The sequence below is a fragment of the Typopeltis vanoorti genome, chromosome 12, assembly GCF_054136105.1.
Source record: "Typopeltis vanoorti isolate ZY-2024b chromosome 12, IOZ_Tvanoo_1.0, whole genome shotgun sequence".
NCBI lineage: Eukaryota > Metazoa > Arthropoda > Arachnida > Uropygi > Thelyphonidae > Typopeltis > Typopeltis vanoorti.
This window is the reverse complement of record NC_143560.1, coordinates 82,015,080-82,035,593: the sequence shown is the minus strand read 5'-3', so window position 1 is coordinate 82,035,593 and position 20,514 is coordinate 82,015,080. Positions and strand designations below refer to the sequence as shown.

The window sequence follows — 20,514 nt, the reverse complement described above, 5'->3', positions numbered from 1 at the left end:
GACCGCTATTTTATTTTTATTCTGAGTTTTTAATTTAAGTCGGCGTGTAACAACCAGTTTAAATATTCGTACTCTGAAAACATCCCTAATTATCAGCGTGTTTATAAACGAAAGAAAAAGTAATGACTTTATTTTTGTACTTCGTGTTGTACACGTAATTTGAAACCTATTACCCTTAATCATTCCCTGCTGGAGGAGCCTTTAATGGACTCCCTTTGACATTCCGACTTTTCGTGTCATTAATGTCTTTTACTTCCCACACTAAAACATTAGAATATTCATGACTTTGTGCAGTCTCATCTTTCAGCAATTTATGGAGTTTAAGTTATGTAAATGAGATAATACATTCCGCAGGGGGGTGACCACGATTTTCTACCTCATTAAGCCAAATAAAGGACATTAACTTGTTCTCACGGATCCAAGGGTTTTGTTCCGATAAATAGCCGTAGTAATAACAACATTTCCTTGTCTTGTTCAGGGCATACTTTCACCGTCAAAATATTAATACTTCCTACGTTTTAAAAAGGATTTCCGACATATAATTAGCACTTACATTCTTATGGTTTATGAACCTATTTTTAAGGATCCTGTCTACTTCTTAATTTTTGTTTTCTCGAAACTGATATCGTTTCGAGAAATTGGAGAAAATATCGGTTTAGCTTCAAAAATAAAGAGTGAAAATGAAAAAGAAAGAACAAGTACTTTATCGTTAAATTTTTTACATTAATTGTCGAATCGTTCCCGTTTCATCATAAATGCATACGAATCTTTCACAATAAATCGCGGACTCGGTTTCAATCCAATCAACCCCAACCGTAGGTTGATAAGTGTAACATTCTAACAGAAAACTCTTATCAATCTCTTTCCTCCCAGATTATCTTGGCACTTGGCAAGTGTCGAACAGAGCACATGCAATGGACGCATCCAACTCATTTTAAAGAAAACATGACTTCTTTTAACTCTTCCAATTCAAGAGTGAACTGAAAGAGGATTAAGGGGAGGGGAGTCGTGGAATGTTTCGTGTGTTCGGTTGAGTGTAGTCATTTGTTGGGAAGTTGCCACGAGTTTTCTTTTGCACGTGCTATGTTCGTTTTTTTTTTTTTTTTTTTAAGCAACATCTTATATCTTGTACAGTATCCCGCTTTTCAGTTTAGCCCGTGTAATTTTCTTTTCCGTTTGGTGTTGAGTTGAAAGGTAAAACATAAAAACACCAGAAGAGAGTTTGTTTTTCTTTCCAAACCAACTCCAGTCTTCTCCAACCCACAGGATTTTTTTATGGTTAAGCCTTTGAACTGTTTCACGTCATAGCAGCATCTTTAACTCGGTCAAAAGAACAATTCCTTACCTTGTGATGCAAGGAATTGGTTCCGAATTCTGTTTAGGACGTGAATAATATTTTAAAAAATTGTTTCAACTAAACGTGAGTTGGCTAATCGCAAACGAAATTCAATTATCAGACCGAATATATTTCCCTCATGTCGTACAGCGGACGTCATCGCTGTACGACAACATAAAAACAGTTCGTGTTTTCACGCGCAGAAAACAAATATCTGCTATTAATGTACTCCACATTAAATTCCCGAGGTTGTAATTTTAGTTATGTCTCGAATTCAAATCTAAAGATTTCTGGTGACTGAAATAAGGTTAGGCTTAGTTTTTCTTGTTTCATGTGATTGTGCGCTTGGACTCCTCTGTGATCACACGCTTCGCCACAGTGGCATTCTTTTACGCCACACTCGCTTATGGAGTTGTGTGCATCCATGCCCTTAAATAGATTATTTATTCCTTAATTGTATCAGTACTACTTCACCCCTCAAGTATCACCATGAGCAAAATCAGTGAACGAGGCACAACTCATAGTCGCTGTCGCTAATCAGCCTATCCATCATCTGTTAGCGTTTCATCTTCTCTCTCTCACAGCTGAAATGAAGAAGGAGAGAGAGAAAATATTCTAGATAAAATTGTATCTTTTTTGAGTGACAAACTACAATGAACTGAAAAATAAACTACGTGAAATTTAATTTTTTTTTTTTCCGCCAGACTTGAAAGGGATATCCAGAACACACGCACGTGACCGAGTGGCACGAATCGCCACAGTGGCAGCACCGCTTAGGCTTTCTACTTCCAGCGAGCACTTTTCTACCGAGCGTTGCGACAACGTTCAGATAAGGCAGCCTTTTGTCGACACTATTGATTTGATTTAGTTCCACCAGTGCCTAGTGGCGACCTCTGACGGACTTTATTGGTCGGAGTGTAAGTTGTGTATATCTTTTGCAAGTGGTAATCGGAGCAGTTTTGTTCTGGATGGCTTTTTGTGAAGTGTTTCTCGTCTACGTCACAGCGAACGAGCACTTGACGGTGATAAAAAAGCGAAATACCTCAGAAAAGAAGGACATTTAGCCAAAATGACGACGCTGTTTGCATTCGTTGGTGCATATTACGGTGTTACTAAAGTCATTCACGAAGCTCTGCCATTCCATTGAATGCGATGTTTGGAAATTTGCGGTTAACATTGGATAATGGCGGGTGGAGGGACGTGTGTACCTCACGATAGCTTAGTCGGATGCGAGAATGGCTGTCCTGCTCAATAAAGGCTTCACCACCAACAAAAAGCAGAGGCAGTAAACAAAATGGCTTCGCTACTCCTTCCCATTGTGCAGATGTAATCTACAGACCCAATCCGGCCCCATTCAATCACGTTGTGGTGCAGGTAATGTTCTCGACTTTATTGCCACGTTGTCATAACTCTGGTCAACAGGCTATTTCTCATCTGTACATGTATGGGAAACACGTGATCATTACTTCCGCCCAATAGGGAATCAGTTTAGCTTGGAGATATTTAGATAGCGAATCAACCAGCCGGTATTTTGACTGGACTTTTTAAAATTTTTTTTTTCTCTCTCTCTTCCAAAGTCTGCGGTAGCGCCTCGCGCGCGCGTGAGGGATATCACATAAAATACGTACTTTCAGAAAGCCTAGAGGTCATTTTGGGAGCTATCGCAGCTCCGATAAACACACAATAGGCGGCATGTCTTGCTTCGGAACCTGCAAGGTATGCTGCGGTTTTATGTTTTAGTCTTGCCATAAAATTCATGTTTCGATGTTCAGCGCGCATTTATGGCTACTGGAACAAAGTACAAGACGCTGGCTAGCGTTCTTACTTCCCGGTACATGTACCTTATTGCAAAGAGCCAATTGAGATAGATAAGGAAGAGAGGAGGATTTAAAACCCAGCCAATAATTTTTCTGTTTAGCGAAGATATAAAACAACTTTTATTTCGTATAATAACTTTTTGTAATGTGCATTTTAACCAGCAGGTGGTGCTCCTGTGTACTAAAGTCAACTGCTGGGATTAACGTGCTTAAAAAAAAGGATAACACGTGATTTTTATACTGTAAAAAATTATTTAATTTGCAATGATCAGTCGAGTTAGGTTGGTTAGATTATGTGCATTTCTGGGAACAAAATACCTAAAAGACTGACATCTCACGGAGCTTTAGTTACTACTCCAATAATTCTAAAACCCCGATTCAACTTAATTTAAATATAAGTCATCTTTTACAAGGCAGCATCTCATTCTCTAAGTATGCCGATGGGAATGACTCATATCTTCCGTAATAAATCTTTAATGTCGAAGCCATAACTTGTTTAATAGATCTGTAAAAGAAATACAACCAATGATTGTCTACGAAAGTCAAACCTTCTACCATGCCACAAGTCTATTTATAATCTGCTATAATTGTTGCTACATTACTATTCGTTGAATTAATGATCACCTATCGGTTTATCGTAGTCATAAATTTCAAGTAACAATGGTATTCCTCTGTATAATGACATCACTGATTATTACAACAATGGATCCAGAAATTGAGAGTTTATTCATTCTCTTTTGTAACATAAGTTTCTACTATTCGACTATTTTACGTCAGATATTTTTTAGAGAGGCGGAGGTGTCATTTAATTGAAAATTGATTTCTTGGAGAAGTTTGATATAGATTCCAAATTTTATTAAAATGTATCAGTTTAGATTGTTTATTTTTTAATTCATACCGATGGATGAACAACCACAAAAAAGAATTCAAAATCCTTTAGCATTGTTATGAACAGAATCTAAAACCGATGGTATTTTCTGGATGGGTGTAGTTTAAAATTCTATTTTTACTACCATCACGGTAATATTTAGAATGACATAAGATTTAAAGTTAAAACGGTAAAGTCATTTTTCCAAATTCTTTGGTTTCATTCTTATAAAATCTGATGACCGGAAAACGCATTTTCCTTAAGGAGCACAGAAAGAATTTCAGATTACCAATAGACTAATTATAGAAGGTCAACCTTTCGTTTCTGTTCTACCTTGCGCTACAATATTACATTTAGAAAGAAGAAAGAGAGAAAAAAAAACCCGTTCAGAATTCGTAATCCTAGTCAGAGAACACAACAATTCCATCTGTCTCTCTGATGGCTGTCCATTTATCACAAGCACAGCGACCATTGTTTCAGTATGTGGGTCACGTGACGCGAAACGCAAGAATCAATCGATTTCCTCGTGTTTTGTTTCACGTCAATTCTCCCGCGGTTTTCCATTAGCTTCCTGCGACTTGGCACACAAATAGACGCAGGAAGGGGTGTGTGAAATTGAAACGACGGAGGAGGATATGTAATTGACTAAATAATCTTATAAGGGCTGGAAGAAAAAAAGGGGGGGGATTAAAATAGTTCTCCAAGGAAACCGTTAAAAAATTGTGCAGAAAATAACTTTTACTAGTTCCACTTAAAGATTACCCCCTTCTGGGCAATGTTCATCATTACTAGGAAAGCTACGCCCTCTTGTGAGTGCATTTTCACAATAGGCGAAGAGTAACACAGAATAAAAAAAGAACAATCGATCGCATGCATGCGGTTCTAATTACTCTAACACTTGGTTCCTCTCAGCAGGATCACGCGAAATGCAAAAATGCATTTTGTACCTCTTAATTTTGTTAATCATGTCCATCCCTGTTTCAGCATGTTCAGACAGATAACTCACACAAAGTTCATTACTGTTTGTAAACTTCGGAAGTTTTTAGAATATATTTCATCATTCTGAATAACTTCCGTGTGTTGTCTTTTGTATAATCACCAGAGGGCGTGTTGGTTAATGCAGGCTAAACTTTGACAACACTTAACAAGACTGAGATAAATTTAAATTGAGTTTGTTTAAATACTTTGCACACACGCATCCGTCGTGTGGACCACCAGAGGGCGTTTCGATTTAAGGATAGCCTAACAACAACAACAACAACAACAAAAAATTCCTACATTCTTATTTGCAACATTTCGAGAAATACTAATTATGAGAACTGCATCGCTGTTGCTATGCGATCTGATGCGTTACCATAGCAACAGAAAAGTAGTTTGTTCTGTGGTAGGTATTTATTGTTTCTTGAGGTCATTTGAGTAATCTGCTGATCAGATGGCTTCAAGCCAATTCCCAGAGGTAAGAAAGATAATAGGAGTCGTCATCATCATCCCTTCTTAATGTGAAGATGTGGTGCAAATGGAAACTCTAAAAGGATGATTGATCTTTTCGAAGGATGCTCCTATCACGTCCAAATTTGAGTCTACATCACAACGCCACCTGTGATTCTATTTCGATTTTTTTTTCTTTCTAAATTATCGATAACTTCTAGTTTCTGGCCAATTGTGGAAAGACGCAGGTGCCATATCTCGCGGAATTTCATCCCAATATTCCTTGAATTGCCTTCATTTTTTATCTCTCGGAAAAAACTAAAAAAAAAAGGCGAAATCTCCTGTTAAATAAAGACAAAGGTGAAAATCTTCGAATTGAATAAAACAAGCCGTTGCTAGAAATCAAAGACAAATTGCAACAGAAATTAGTGTATACAACTAAATAAAGGGTTCGTTTTTTATCTAAATAAAGTTGTATGTTTTAATTTTCTTGTTTGGTTAATTGCGAACAAGCGTAGAAAATGAACTTATACAATCTTTAAAACGTTCGTTGTATGCTGATTATACTTATTAACCCACTATTTGAATTCACAGCAACGTTTAGCATAGTACTGTAGACATGATTTTGTTTACATGCGACTATAGGAACGAGTGTATATCAATGATGCATTTCTTGAAATACATCATTTCCGGTTGAGTGAAAAAAATTCTTTTGGCCACTTTTGCTACTAAAATAGTCCAATCGAAACTAACATTTTAACTGTAAGTCGAATAGTGTTACCAATTTTTGTCAATAAAAATATCTGATTGAAGCCAATAGGTCACAGTTGATATATTCGGTCGAAAGGCTCGATTAAAAGTTTGGATTTTTATGCTTTTTTCATCCTGAAAAAGAAGGAAAAACCTACCAGAGAAGAATACATGCAATTTCCAAGCATAATACACTGACCTTGTAGCCACTTCTGTTTCACCCGTAATTTCAAGCTATCGATATTTTGTTATTGTTGTGGTGGTGATAGAATTACGTTAGTAGCGTGTGTTCTTCTGGCCAGTTTTCCTGTTTTATTGAATGAAAAGCCGATTTTCCGGAGGAAGAACTTTCCACCTTCGTATGGCGCCGTCTAACTCACCTGCACTCAAAAAGCCCTTATAAATATTCTTATTGTCCTACCGGAATTCGAAGTCGGTTGAAGCAAAAACTGAAAGGTCCAGACACATTTTGTAATCATTCTAAATAGATTTTGAATAAAGCCTGGCTCCACAGGGAGAGGCCGAGAATAATGATAATAATAACAAAACATGCTACGGACTTACCGACACACAAAAATCCAAGAACGCGTAGTCTGGAAAACGAATCTAAAATATGTTTAAAGCATGCCATAAATAGGGGACGAATGTGAATTCGTTGGTTAACTGGATGTTATATGGAGGGTTTATGAGTGTATATACATCAAACGATCGAAGATGCCCTTCTCAAAATACGTCATTTCCGGTTGAACGCAGATTTTTGAGCAAACTTTGTTCTTCTTACTGGATCGTTGTCAAAATTAAAAAGAAAAAAATCAGTTGGCTTAGTCAGGGGGATGGGAAGAGTTAGCTGAAGATAAGACATGGACGATGCCGTCAACTGTCATAGGTGACGGAAAACTTTAAGAGTTTTGAGATAAGTCCCGCAACTACGGAAACGGAGGTTATCGGTAAGAGCAGAGAATACAAAGCCTGTCAGCCGGCAAGTGAGGTGTTAATATTTAAAAGTTAGATAGCGGGCATTCGTATTCTTGGAAGTTTACGGAGAAAGTTTTTATTGCAATGAAACATCTTGATCTGTTATGAGAGTTAATGGCGCTCATCGTTTGCATAATGCGATGCCGAACTATCCGGATTTGAATTTCTTCGGATGAGGGAGTGGATGCAATTAAAGCACAATCGATCTCATTCTAGACTTTGTTTCAGAAAGGCACGTGAGCTGTATTGAAGGATGAACGAATGTGGTTCAGGCTAGATGCAAAAATCAGTTGAATTCCTCGTGTCTGGTTGTGATCTAAATTAAAGGTGAACATTTCCATTCTTTTTAATTGATTTTGGATTTTAGGGGGATCCCATCCACTCATAGATAAAGCAAATTTGATACTGTGGATGGCTTGAAGGTTCGAGATCAAACTAGAAAAATTTTAAAGCCAGTTTAAGCATCTAATAAATAGGGTCACGAAAATCTTCTATTACCTAAAGACATACCACACACATACCCGTTTTTCTGTGTTTAATTTAGCATTCCTGGTATTAGTTTGCGCCTATATTTATTCAAATTTGTTGATCCGGTAATCACTAAATACAATTTTACGCTTGCCTTTTTGTATCTGTCTTCATTGAGGAAAATCTGCTTGTGAAAAAATCTCCGTGAAACAAGTGGTGTAAACTGGACCACTTGTTTGTTTCACGGAGGTAAAATGATATTTTGCGAAATAAATGATTAACGTGCATTTAAACAGACCAGAAAATGGATGTGCTAAGAATCCCAAATAGCCGGTGTGTCTTTTGATGTCTGCCTATGATCAGTGTCGTAGTATTGACCATTAGCATCAGTTCCACAACCAGAGAATATCTCAATTGGTGCTAAAGATCATTCTCTGGTAGCAGATGAGAGAACTTACTTGAATCAGATGAGGAAACATCCACTTCTTTGTGAACAACTATGAAAGAACCGATCCCAGTCTCAAACCGATATACGAAATTTTGTTTAATTTGTTACAAGAGGGTAACCACATTGCATGCGCAGTTCGCTGTGTTCCATAAACCAGTTATAAAAGAAAAAGTCATTAAACGTATTAAGTCCATTTTCGACTACTACAAACGACCACATGTATCATACAAAAAAGAAAGAAGTTCAGCAATCGATGTCACATTCTTTATAGGAAAAAATAAAAATCAATTTTTCTAACGAATTTTTGTTGCATGTATGTTTACGTTTTATCATTTATATTAATCATTGGGGTACTTTTGGATGTCTTGGAAATTCGAGCCGTTTTAACACGGCTTAAAGAATACTCCTGTTGGAGAAGTCTCAGTTTGCTGTTATAAACTGAATACAGTTTATCTACCATATATATATATGGTAGATAAACTGTATATATAAACTGTGTATATATATATATATATATATATATATATAAAATGATAAGCCTTTTTATGTCACGTTTTGAAACTCGGGCTACCCTGAGTGTCGAGTCTTCAAAATTCGAGTCATCAGAATTCAAAGAGAACCGGCCTACCAGTCCTGAACACGGGGGGGGGCGCCGTGGCCGTCCTAATAAAAATATAATATTGATATGTGGTGGTTTGGTGAATCAACCACAATAAATAATTCTCTTACGTAATGAAATGTTTTATCTCAGCTGTTCAGTTGTCCGTCTGAAAAATATCAAAAATCATTTAAGCATGTACCAATGAAATAAGTAAAAAAATAAATGCTAACGTTTATTTTTTTTTGTAAAAAGAAGTTAAATAGTATAAATAAAATTTTTATTTCAATTTTCTGATGCACTTAAGGTCAATTATAGTGACATTAGAAATTGGAAGTCTTCGATGAGTGATTTTTTGAAGATTAGTTCTAAAACTGGATACTTATATTTGAGCATTTTTATTATTATAGAGATGTAATTTTGTCAATCGTTTCCATTCTGGTCGTCTATTACAGGAACGTTTTAGGCCTTTCAGGTTCCCGAGTTAGTCGTCATTTGGCACAGTCAAGTGGGATTTGTTCTCCCAGCAATTCATCATATTTCAGGGTTTAGGATCACAAAATGGCGACAGCTGTGGGTAGTCAAAATAAGATCCTTTAACAAAATCCAATAAACAATTTCTTTATTAGACAAAAAATAGAACAAGTGTGGGGATGTTAAACGTGTGAGCAAGAGAAGGAAGATGTTTTTAAGAAAAGAAAGGCAACAGCAAAGTGATACGAATACAAACACCAAAAGAAGACGCGAGTCAAAGCGTTAGTTATTCTGTGACCTAACAGAAACAAACGAACACAAATAGATATAATAGGACGCTTGAATAACTTGGTGTCTGGAGTGCTTCGCCACCACCAAACAGCTCTGCAACCTAAACTCGGTAAATGTCTTCAAAAATAAGCATCGACCTGCAGCATGTAAATACCAGATGTTTTAAAACAAATTTTGATCATTTTTGTTACTTTTTGCAGAAATCGAGTAATGTGTATGCCAAGCGAAATCCGTTTGAAATCGACTTTCTATCCAGCTATGACATGTATTATGATTGGCGAGACTATAATCGCTCAAGAGGAGCAGTTATGTACACTAAAGGAAGAAAATTTGGCTTTGATAACCTCAATATAAATATACACAGCGCGGAGTCAGTAATGGTTTATGATATATTGATGGACATACTAATTTCAGATGTTTATCGTTCCGGTGATGGTCAATCTAATACATTCCTGGGTTTAGATAATATCTTAAGTTAACGTAAACACCATCAGGTTGTTAGTAGGTGACATAAATTTCAGCTTACGCAAAACTGATAACACTGCTGTGGGGAATATAAAATCATATTTCACTCGCGTTGGTTAAATTGTATTGAATTTATTTTTAATAGATTTTTCTTTCGAAATGTACCCAGTGAAGAAGCTATTCTATTGACTTACACCGTGATCTGCACTTGAGGAATGTGCCAGTGATGCCAGTCGCCTAATCCATGAATATATACGCTGCCACGTGTAGGCAAGCACTTGTTGGTATTGTTAGGATTTGTTTGTTGGTTGAGCTTCCCTGTGGCAAAATAAACTCGGTGCTGATGGCGCCCAGTGTGTAAGGCCGTTGTTGTTTTAGTGCGATAGTCACATTGTCACGCACTTTCAATCCATTATCTGCCGCTGTGTTTTATTAGTAGCTCGTCCGTTATTGTCTTTTCTACACTGAGTCTGTGGGAGGTTGGTTTGATCGTTACGATAGCGCGTGCCGGACTGACAGATCTCGTGTTTCTTCTCCGACTAGCCTACGCAACATCACGCTTTAGATTTACACTTTGCGGCAAGCTCACAAGAGCCCCGACTGCACCCTTGAGGTCGACTGTGTAAATTAAAAGTGACGCCACGAGAGTGTGTTCGCATCGCCGACTCGAGAGGTCGCAAAATTATCCGCAAGTGTTCGCGACGGAAAGGCTGTTAAGAGTGTGTGTGTGTGTGTCTTTTGATAAGACTACCGTCAATGACCTTCGCTTTCGTCCTGTGTGCTTCAGAGTAGCGAGAAAGTTGGTCGGCTAAGCAATCAAGATTCTCAGGGAGAGATTTTAACCTTTTGGAGTGGGAGTTGAAAATACGATTGAAACGCGCTATTTGTAAACACCGCGTTCTTCGATACGGCCAATATCTTACTAAGAAAAGAATTTTATTCTCGAAAGATTCGTAATTGAACTGCAAATCTCTTCTCCATCTGTCGTTTACAAACGAGGGTGGTCCAATGTACGCCATTCACGATTTGAAGACAAAAATATAACTAATTAATCTACGGTGCTACACGCACAAGCGAGGTTTGGTGTCGAAAGGAAAAGAGGTTGCTTTCAACAGATGAATAAGAGCAGTTCTGAAATTGGAAATGAATTGGGTTTGGTAAAGATATTTGATAAACTAAATTTTTGACGGGAGCCTCCGTAGCTCATCCTCAGACGAAGCCTGACCCAGGAAAGACCTAGGTTCGATTCCCGCTAGTGACGTGAAGAACCTTTATCAGGCCTCGTTCGACGAAATGTGAGTTAGCCGGTCTCATACGGAGGTCGGGGGGTTTTTTCACCTGGAAACTCGGGTTTTTCATCCCCCAAAACAGGCAAACCGTCCCCGTGAACACACACGCATCTACAAACATAGGACACAGCGGAAGGCATAAGGTGAACCACCTTATCCTTGAGACAGTCGCGGTTGAAGTCCACAGCTAAAGAACCTTAATGGTTCGTGAAAAGCTTAAGACAAGACAAATTTTTGATGGTGATCCCATAGATTACATATATTATACACACACGCACACACAAACAATTTTGGATTTACCGTTTGCAGTTTAAAATGTATTATTGAAATGTGATGCAACCCAAATCTTTGTACATTTCTGTCTGTAAAATCAACCTTCGAAGTTTCAAAGCTCTTATTTTGATGATGAAATTTATATCAACGATTTTAGGCGTCATTTTAAGTTTGTTTTTATGTGAAGTGGTTTCAGATTTTTTTTATTTTTAAAATATCCTTTGTCATTATCATATGACCCCTTTTATTCTGCGTTCGCTACGCATGATTGGTATCTAAAATTCGCCAGCTACAATTGATATCAGTCAAGCGTATTTCTACATTTTCCATAAAACCCACCGACAGTCGAGCGAACGTACCTTTTTTGTTTCATCGCTACCCTCTCCGAAGCGACCAATCACTGACACTATACTAATGATCGCAGAATAATATAAAAGTTTAAAAAAACCGTTCTTATGAAAAGTACCATCTATTTATATTGCGCAATCGCGCCATCTGTAAGAAATATGGCGTGCATTTTCAAGGTCCGAAGTTTCTTTTTTCATTCAGTTACAGCCTTTTTTAGTTTCCGATTCTTTGATTCCGATCTGTGTCTCCAGCCATGTTAATAAACGAAATTTCAAAAAAGCGTAAGACTGTGAATAACTCATATAAGAAGTGTCCTTTTAATTCACTACGGTGGCCAATGTAGACTTCTTAGGACCTTTAAACTTTGGCGTATAAATAAACAAACCGGAAAAAAACATCTCAGAATTCGAGGATCATAGTTCCCAATTACTAACTCGTCCTCTACTTATTTTCATTCAATCCGAATGCATTGTAACCCTCCTGGAACACACTTAAGTTATTCTAGATAAGGAGTTGTATTATCTTCATCCTAAAGGCAGGATTTGTTCACTTGCTTGGTAGAATTTCAGATAATCCAACCACCCGCTCACTGAACACACCAGCCTCATCCTTGAGTCCACTTCAAGCAATGTATATTACAGCTTCAGGATGGGTTTCACACCATGTCGTTTCTTTCCCATATTGCCTGGCATTATATCAAAGCCAGAGAGGATGCCCTACGTAATTGCCATACATCCTTTTCCTTGGATCAAGAGATTTGTTCTAAATCTCTTGAACTTGGCGCTTGCTTATCATTGAATCCATTCCTACAGGCGTTGATTGTACTCTAACTTTAAGTCTTAGTCTTTCAACAGTGTGCCAATATTGATGGAAATACGAAAGTGAGCCCACTGGGAAAATTCATCTCTGTGGAGGGGCATCGAAATCCTAAGACTGCTCTTCAGGTTATGTTTTAATGCAAACAGATGTAAGATGATAATCAATAAACATAAAGTAGATTTTTAAAATGTCCGAAGTTTCTTTTTTCATTCAATTACAGCTTTTTTACTTTCCGATTCCTTGATCTTTTGGCAGATCTAATTTTATCTTATTTTGCGCTGACAAAAATGATTTATTTCAGTGGAAGCAGATTTAACTGGAAAATTAGTCACTTCAAAAGTTGCATACTGGACCTAACTTATAATACAAATATTCTTTGGAACTCCTTTTTTTTTTTAAATAGATAAGAAAAAGGAACGAAACGATATTTTACGTACTGTGGGGGCAAAGAACAGTATTCTTATAATTGAAGTAAATACTAATAGAAAAATCTATAATATTTCAATTCTTAATTAATAGATGGCGCTACCTTTGTCACGGTGCTTGACGTTTTGGATTTTTTGCATGATTACAGAGAATGTCAGAAATTTACGCTGACAGATTTAGATTTTAATTATGATTTTATAAAAGTTTTGACATAAAAAGGATCCGTGGAAAAATAGAAATATTTTAAAAAGTTTAAATGAAAAAATAGAATACGAGAGAGAGAGAGTGAAGATAAGAATGGACGAAGTCCAATGAAGATATTTAGCTCTTTATCGTGTCATTCTTTTAAGTTCCGTAGCAACAAACTACACAGAACTGTCAACCATAAGCGTTTCCTCAATGTGAGAAACTAGCGGGGTTACTATTTAATTGGGAACTTCTTCTTCGTTAGTGTAGTGACATTTGAACCAAAAAAAAAAAAAAACTAAAGAAACAGCAGATTATCGCAGTAGATCAACAAAATAGATTAACAGTTGGTGGAAATATAAACTGTTGAACACGGAAATGAATGGTATTTACGTGTAGCAGATCGGACCCGAATATGAGGAGAACAGTCAAGAAAAACAAGTCATTTAGTCAAGTGTAAAGCAACCAATGTAGAAAGATTGCCTTTATAATAAAGATGATTACTTTGCTGTTTTATCGGTTGATTTCTTTAGCCAGTCATCTTGTAATACCCGGATGTGCTGAGTGGAAGAATTGTAAAGATGAACACTTGCTGGTAACCATCTGCCAAACACTGTTTCCATCTGCATACGTCTCTCTCTCTCACACACATCTAATTGCCCCGCTATCTGTCTTCATTTATCGCAGCCGTCTGTCTGTTAGGCCGCCAGTGTTTAGGGAGAAATTAAGAAAGATGTTCGCGTCCACACCAGGTGACAGAGGTGTGAACTTTAAATGAACATTTACGGAAAGATTTGTGATCACGTGACAAAACCCTGCCTCCAACTTCATTTTTCATCTTTTTTCCGTACGATCGAAGCAAATGAGTTAAATTTCCTAACTTGGCGAGAGGATGGGGGGGAGGATTTAATTCAAGAAGTGCTTCATAAATTTTCTGAATGGTGACATCTGAAGATAGAGAAAGAAAGAAAGAAAAAATTGTATTTATTAAAGTTCCTCCAGAAAGGCCAGAAGAAGAACATTGTAGACATTATCGAAGTGTTGATCGCTGGAACTCGGGAGTTTTTATAAATTTAATTTTTCCAAAATTACCTCTCATCATCGTTAACATTATTAAAAAATATTGAGAAGATAATTTTCTCGAAGTTATTAATATTAACTGCCTCCAACAGTATGAGCATTTGTATCTTAATCGCATCTTTCTCTCGTAATGCGCATCGTTCCTTTTGCGAGCATCGATCCATCTAGAAGATTGTTTTGCTGATGAGAATTCAGACAACTGCACTGATTAAAAATCATTCTTACTACAAAGGACACGTGTTATTCGACCAGGTTCACCTGCATTACAAGGTGTCGTCGAAGATCACCTGCGTTGTAAAGCGACTGGCGGCTTGAATCTACAAGTATCGATAGCAGGTCATGGCCACCGCTATCTAATTAACGAGTTGTGTTACAACCCATGAAGGGGGGGAGGGGGGGGAAGGTGTTCGCATATATAGATTCCTATTGATTAAATCATTTTCATGCTCTCGTATAGGTCAAGGTCAACGGTGCATTCTAAACGACCGAAAGTTAGTTATCAGGTCATCGTGTTAAAAAAAAAAAAAAAAAAAGGCGCCCAAAGTTCCGTAATCTAGTCTTATGAATCTTTCAAGAGGTTTCTCACTAGCAATTCATAGGAAGAACTGAGTAATTTAGACAACTGTGGGCCGTAAGTTTTGTTGAGGGGAGGGGGGGGGCACGAAATAATGAAAACAAATTTAAAATGTTTTAGGATTAAGTAGTTCTTTTTTTTTTTAATCTTAAAAGAAACGTATTTAATTTTTATTATTTCTTTTTTGTTATTTTTTTTTATTTTAATGGAAAAAAATCACACTTTGGTGTTGGTTCACAAATTTTGCTTCCTGCGTATTTCGGCGCTTGAATATTAGTAATATATGCTTATTCATATAAGTTTCATTTCAAAGGTACTGATAAGAACATTACACAAAAAAGATTATAAACGCAAAATCTTGAATATAAATACAATAAATATTATAATAATATATGTCTGTATTATGATTTTTTTTTCATTGGGGGCCGTGAAATATTTTAATTTTTCCAAAGGGGACCAAAAAAAAAAAGAACTTGACATCCATAAGTTTGGGAAGCGCACTGGTGTAAAGGAGAGGGTAGTCTTGATAACTTCTAAAGAACATTATTTTTGTCTTCTAAATGACAGCTTTATCTTTGGAAAGAGTTTTCCTAAAAGATATTTCTAAAATATCTACTAAAAGATATCTTTTTAGTATGTGCTAATATTTTCTAAAAGATATTTTTTATATCTTCCAAAACATTGTTTCTAATATCTTTTAAAAGATATCTTAATTTTTTCTTCTAATTTTCTTTTAATGTCTTCCTCTTTGTTCTACATGTCGTCTAAACGATATTCTTCTATTTTGTTCTAACATATTTTGAGAGTTATCCTTCTAATTTCTTCTGCTTCATCAAATTCCTGCCATGTACCCTCAAGGGGTCTACAGGATATGATAGTACTACATGAAAAATTGACATTACTAACTTCTTATCTACAATTTTCCTCCAAATCAGTCTATTACTTGTCAAGACTCCAACATTACCAGATCTTATATTTCTATCGTCTAAGGCACTTTGTACTGTATCAATCCACCTATATCTTGGTCTTCCTCTGGGTCGTTTTCCTGCCAACCTGGCAGAGAACACTTGTTTTGCAAATTTTTCCTCGCCCATTCTGTTTAAGTGACCATACCACCTGAGATTAGCTCTGCTAACGCATTCCTGGATGCTGACAATATCAAGTTCTTTCCTAAAATCCTCGTTTTTAATATGATATTGCCATTGATGCCATTTGTTCACGCTCATAATCTTTCTCAGGACTCTCATATCTGCGGTCTCTAGTCTTTGGTCAAGTGTTTTACTTCTGACCCAGCTCTCAGATCCATAAGTTAAAACTGGTTTGAACACTGACTTGTATACAGCTAATTTAGTGTTCTGACTAATTTCTTTCTTATTCCATATGAATTTATTCAATTGACTTCCCACCATACCAGCTTTGCTGATTCTGTTGTCTATTTCTATATTTAATTTACCATCTTCACTAAAAATCGTGCCTAAGTAGCTGAAATGTTTTACTTGTTCCACAGGTTCTCCATTCACAACACAGTTGACATTTTCAATGATTCTGCCTATTTTCATTGTCTTTGCCTTTTTATTGCTGACTTTCATGCCATATCTATTACAACAGTTATTCAATTTAGTCAGAGAATCTTGCAGACTTGTAGCGGATTTATTTAGAAGTATAACATCATCCGCACAAAGCAAAAAGCTGACATTAACATCTCCAATTTGATATCATGTTTAATACCACTTTCCTTCATAATGTGATCCATATAGATAGTGAATAACAGAGGGGATAATGTACATCCTTGTCTCACACCAGATTTAACATTAAACCATCTTCCTGTACTTCCTTCAATTCTAACTGCTGACTTAAAAATCAAATAAACATGTTAATTTCACATGTACCCTCAAGGGGGGGGGGGGTGTACAGGATATTATGATGGTACAACATGAAAACTCGCATCATTACTAACTTCCTATCTACAATCTTTCTCCAAATCAGTCTGTTACTTGTCAAGACTCCAGCATTATCAGATCTTATATGTCTATCTTTTAAAGCATTTTTTATTGTATCAAATCCACCTATATCTTGGGTTTCTTCTGGGTCTTTTTTTTGCTGCCAACCTGGCAGAGAACACTTGTTTTGCTAATCTTTCCTCTCCCATTCTGTTTAAGTGACCACACCACCTGAGATTAGCTTTTCTTCTAATATTATCCTAATCTTCTAATGTCTTCTTCTTCTTCTAATATCTTCTAAAAGATATTCTTACCTAAAGGACATTCGTTTTTAATCTAAAATGTGATAGTTTTATCTTAGAAAAGATAATCTTTTGTGTACTCAAAATAATTTTTGTCATCTAAAGTGCTTTTTGTTCTGTAAAAGAATTTTTGTTATAGAAGATGATATTTTCTTAGATCCATTCTCATATTTTATCTTCTAAAAGCTGCTGACTTAGGAAAGACAATTTTGATCTTAAAAAAGATGTTTTGTTATCTAAAGAGATTATTTTATAATCTTTTGTCTTTTTAAAGACTGTTGTAGTCTAAAATACATGTTTTGATCTTACAAATTATATTTTCTAAGAAAAATGGATTTTCTATCTTAGGAGAGATTATTTACTTTCTTTTGAACAATTATGCAACATTTTCTTGTAGAAGTCGCTTTTAAAGCTTCAGTTTTTCCTTCTTTTCACCATTTTATCGAATCGTGGATCGCTTGTCAGAGTTTTCTGTAACCTCACCCCCCTGTCTAAACGTTAACGGAAGTTCTAGAAGCTGCTATCTTTGGCTATAACTCATGCATGCCACACAACTTTGACAGTCTGTCTCTCAGACTGTCAAAGTTCACACGTATGCACCTGCGATTACATGACCCATGAAAGCGATGAGATAACACGCACGCTTTGAATGCACCAAACCGACTTGCCTTTCGGTATATCGTGCGCTTTTGCGGGGAGGGGGGGGGATGATTCGGAAAGGGTCCGCATAAAGAAGTGCGTTTTGCTGCGAAGAATAAAACATTCGGTGTTAGGCATGCAAAAAGGTTGTTCACCTTACGAAGCCAACCGTACCTTCGTAACCAACAAGACGGCGGGAGGCACAGAGGGTAGATTAAGAAAGGCTACGGGACGAACACCTTGATCTCAAAATAAATATTGGAAATTATTTTTTATTTCAAATGTAACGTTGTGCTTAGCAACAACATACTCTAAGATTTGTTTCATTCCCCCCCTCTGATTCTGTAATTGATTTGAAACCAAGAGCCCTTATCCAGTTCTCAACTGCCTGTCTTAATAAATATTTAGTTACGTAATAACCGAACTGAATAAACCCACAAACCGTGAAAAAAATGTAAATTTTGAAGGATCATTAACTGCAGAACTATAAGGTGGATTACTTGCCGATTCGATCTTAAAAGAGCCGAATGGTTAGCGTATCCGCTCTCCAGCCAAAAGGGTGCAGGTTCGAATCCCGCCGACGGCATGGATGTTGTGATTGTTTGTGAAAGTACTAGTTGTGGTAGTCGGCAGTAGGTGGCGTTGGTGTTAGATGATGAAGGTTGGTGGAGTAGTGAGGCGAAGAGCTGTAGAGTAGATGCCCTCCCTCGATGAGTCTTTAGACTCCCTGGAGGTGTGATGTAATAATAATAATCAGTGCTGGAAGAACTCTAACACAACTAACGAAATGCGAACTTGGCCGCCAGGTGTCGCCATCCTCTGTGTCATCCTTCGACAAAGCAGATAATTAACTTTAATGGTCATGTTGATTTGCCGATAGAAACTGAGCTAGTCTTTGATTTCCAACGATAAATTCCTCTCTTGCGTAGTGCTAAGCTAGAAGCCTTCCCCTTGGGGGGGGGGGGGGGGGGGAGAACGAACGAGCAAAAGGAAAAAAAATCTCATTTAGTTTAATAGAAAAAGCAATACTGCGAAGGAAATAAAAGGGGCCAATCTATTGACTAAATATGCTGCGCTAAGGTGAACTTAGGTGTTCTGGACGCATGTGGACCTAACAGATAATTGGGTCGGTGATAAATCTGGATTGTAGTGCCTTATTTATTATGAGTACTTCTCGTTTATAACAACCTTCTGGTTAAGAAGGCCATATTGAACTGCGTTTATGGCTGCCAGCAACCCAAAAAAGCTTTCTTCGTTCAATGTTTCAGATCAATAGTTTAATTTGGTCTAATAACACGTTTCATTACTGCTACTAGGTACAATTTAAACAAAACTAAAACTCAATTTCCGTGAAGTGCTTTTCGTAATCATAAAAACACTTCGTTCGATAAGTTTGACAGTTTCATTTTTCTATTAGTGCTGGCTATGCAGTAAATTCTCCTTGTGATGTCATTTTTGTCAAAAGTATCGATCTTTGGAGTTCTGAAATACAGTCATTATAATTTTAAATGAATATTTACTGAACTCATATACAGTTATTAATTTCAACAATGTAAACAAGCGAATACTAGCAATTCAACAATGGATCATAGAAGTGAGATTTCATACACGTGACATTTCATTTCAAACTATAGATGGCGTGCGCATTATCATCAAACCACTCAACAATGTGTTGGCGCGCTTATTGCACGAGTGTCAAATTATTTCAGATTTCAACACCGATGCTATTCATTAACAATACATTATGCGCGCATTATACATCTACTCTCCATAACGACTTTGCATTAAACCATGCACCAGCATTACGGTTTATCCTCATTAAATAAACTATTGCCATTTATTGGAGCTGGAAGAACAGCGTTTCGCTTTAATTGAAAATTAACAAAATACATGACATGAACTCACTATATTAGTAGGAAATAAGTCAACGGTGAACGTATAAGACCACGTTAATCACATTGCTAGTGGGATATACTACCAAAGTCTCGGTCTACTTTAGAGCTGCTGTAGTCCCCGCTTCTTGGAGGCCTATCGAGTAAGTTAGATGGAATAGGAACAATAGAACTGGTACATCAAATGGGTGATAACGGACTGCATAATGAAAAGGTTGTAACGGGCTATTCTAATCGAAACGCTGGTGACTATTGTTAGCGTGACAGGGTGCTGAATATTGGTGACACTGAGTCCATTATGATCGGTGAACTATGAGGCGAAGGTCCATTATTGAGGTAAAATACTCGGCGGTACCCTTTCTACAAGGACACACTTAATTCATCAGTGTTGGCTTGCGTAGCAAACACCGCCAATGGCAAGTTGAGCAGAAATATTATCAAATAATTGCAGTTATATTTATCGAGAACTCGGAGTATTCGGATATTTGAATGGGCATTGTTCACATTCTAGGGGGCGCTCCATTTATGACAGAATGATTACTGTGTCATAATTATCGACAGACGTCACGCAGATGGATTATTTGGCGAATGTCTTCCCATTTTACTGTTTTTACTTAATTTTGTGCATTTATATGTTATGTAGATGCGCAGTAGTGGGTGGGAATACACAGGGTCTACATAAGTCTACTTAGAAAAGATAAACGAGACCCACCAGTTAGTTCCTCTCCTAATCTTCCCAAAAATATAACATCACTTGAATAAAGCGCTTCTATCGGCAAAGTATGTAGACATGGATTAGATTATTAATTTTAGTTGCACTAATCATTA

General features: G+C 36.9%; 1 protein-coding gene across 1 annotated transcript in view; it reads left to right on the top strand.

The window, feature by feature from the left end:
- LOC150100938 (protein turtle-like) overlaps positions 1-20,514 on the top strand; it is a 139,226-nt gene that overhangs the window by 53,125 nt on the left and 65,587 nt on the right. The window contains exon 3 of the mRNA XM_090401938.1: positions 9,654-9,882. Within this exon, the coding sequence (XP_090258064.1) occupies positions 9,654-9,882 (229 nt within the window). The remainder of the gene's footprint in view (positions 1-9,653; positions 9,883-20,514) is intronic.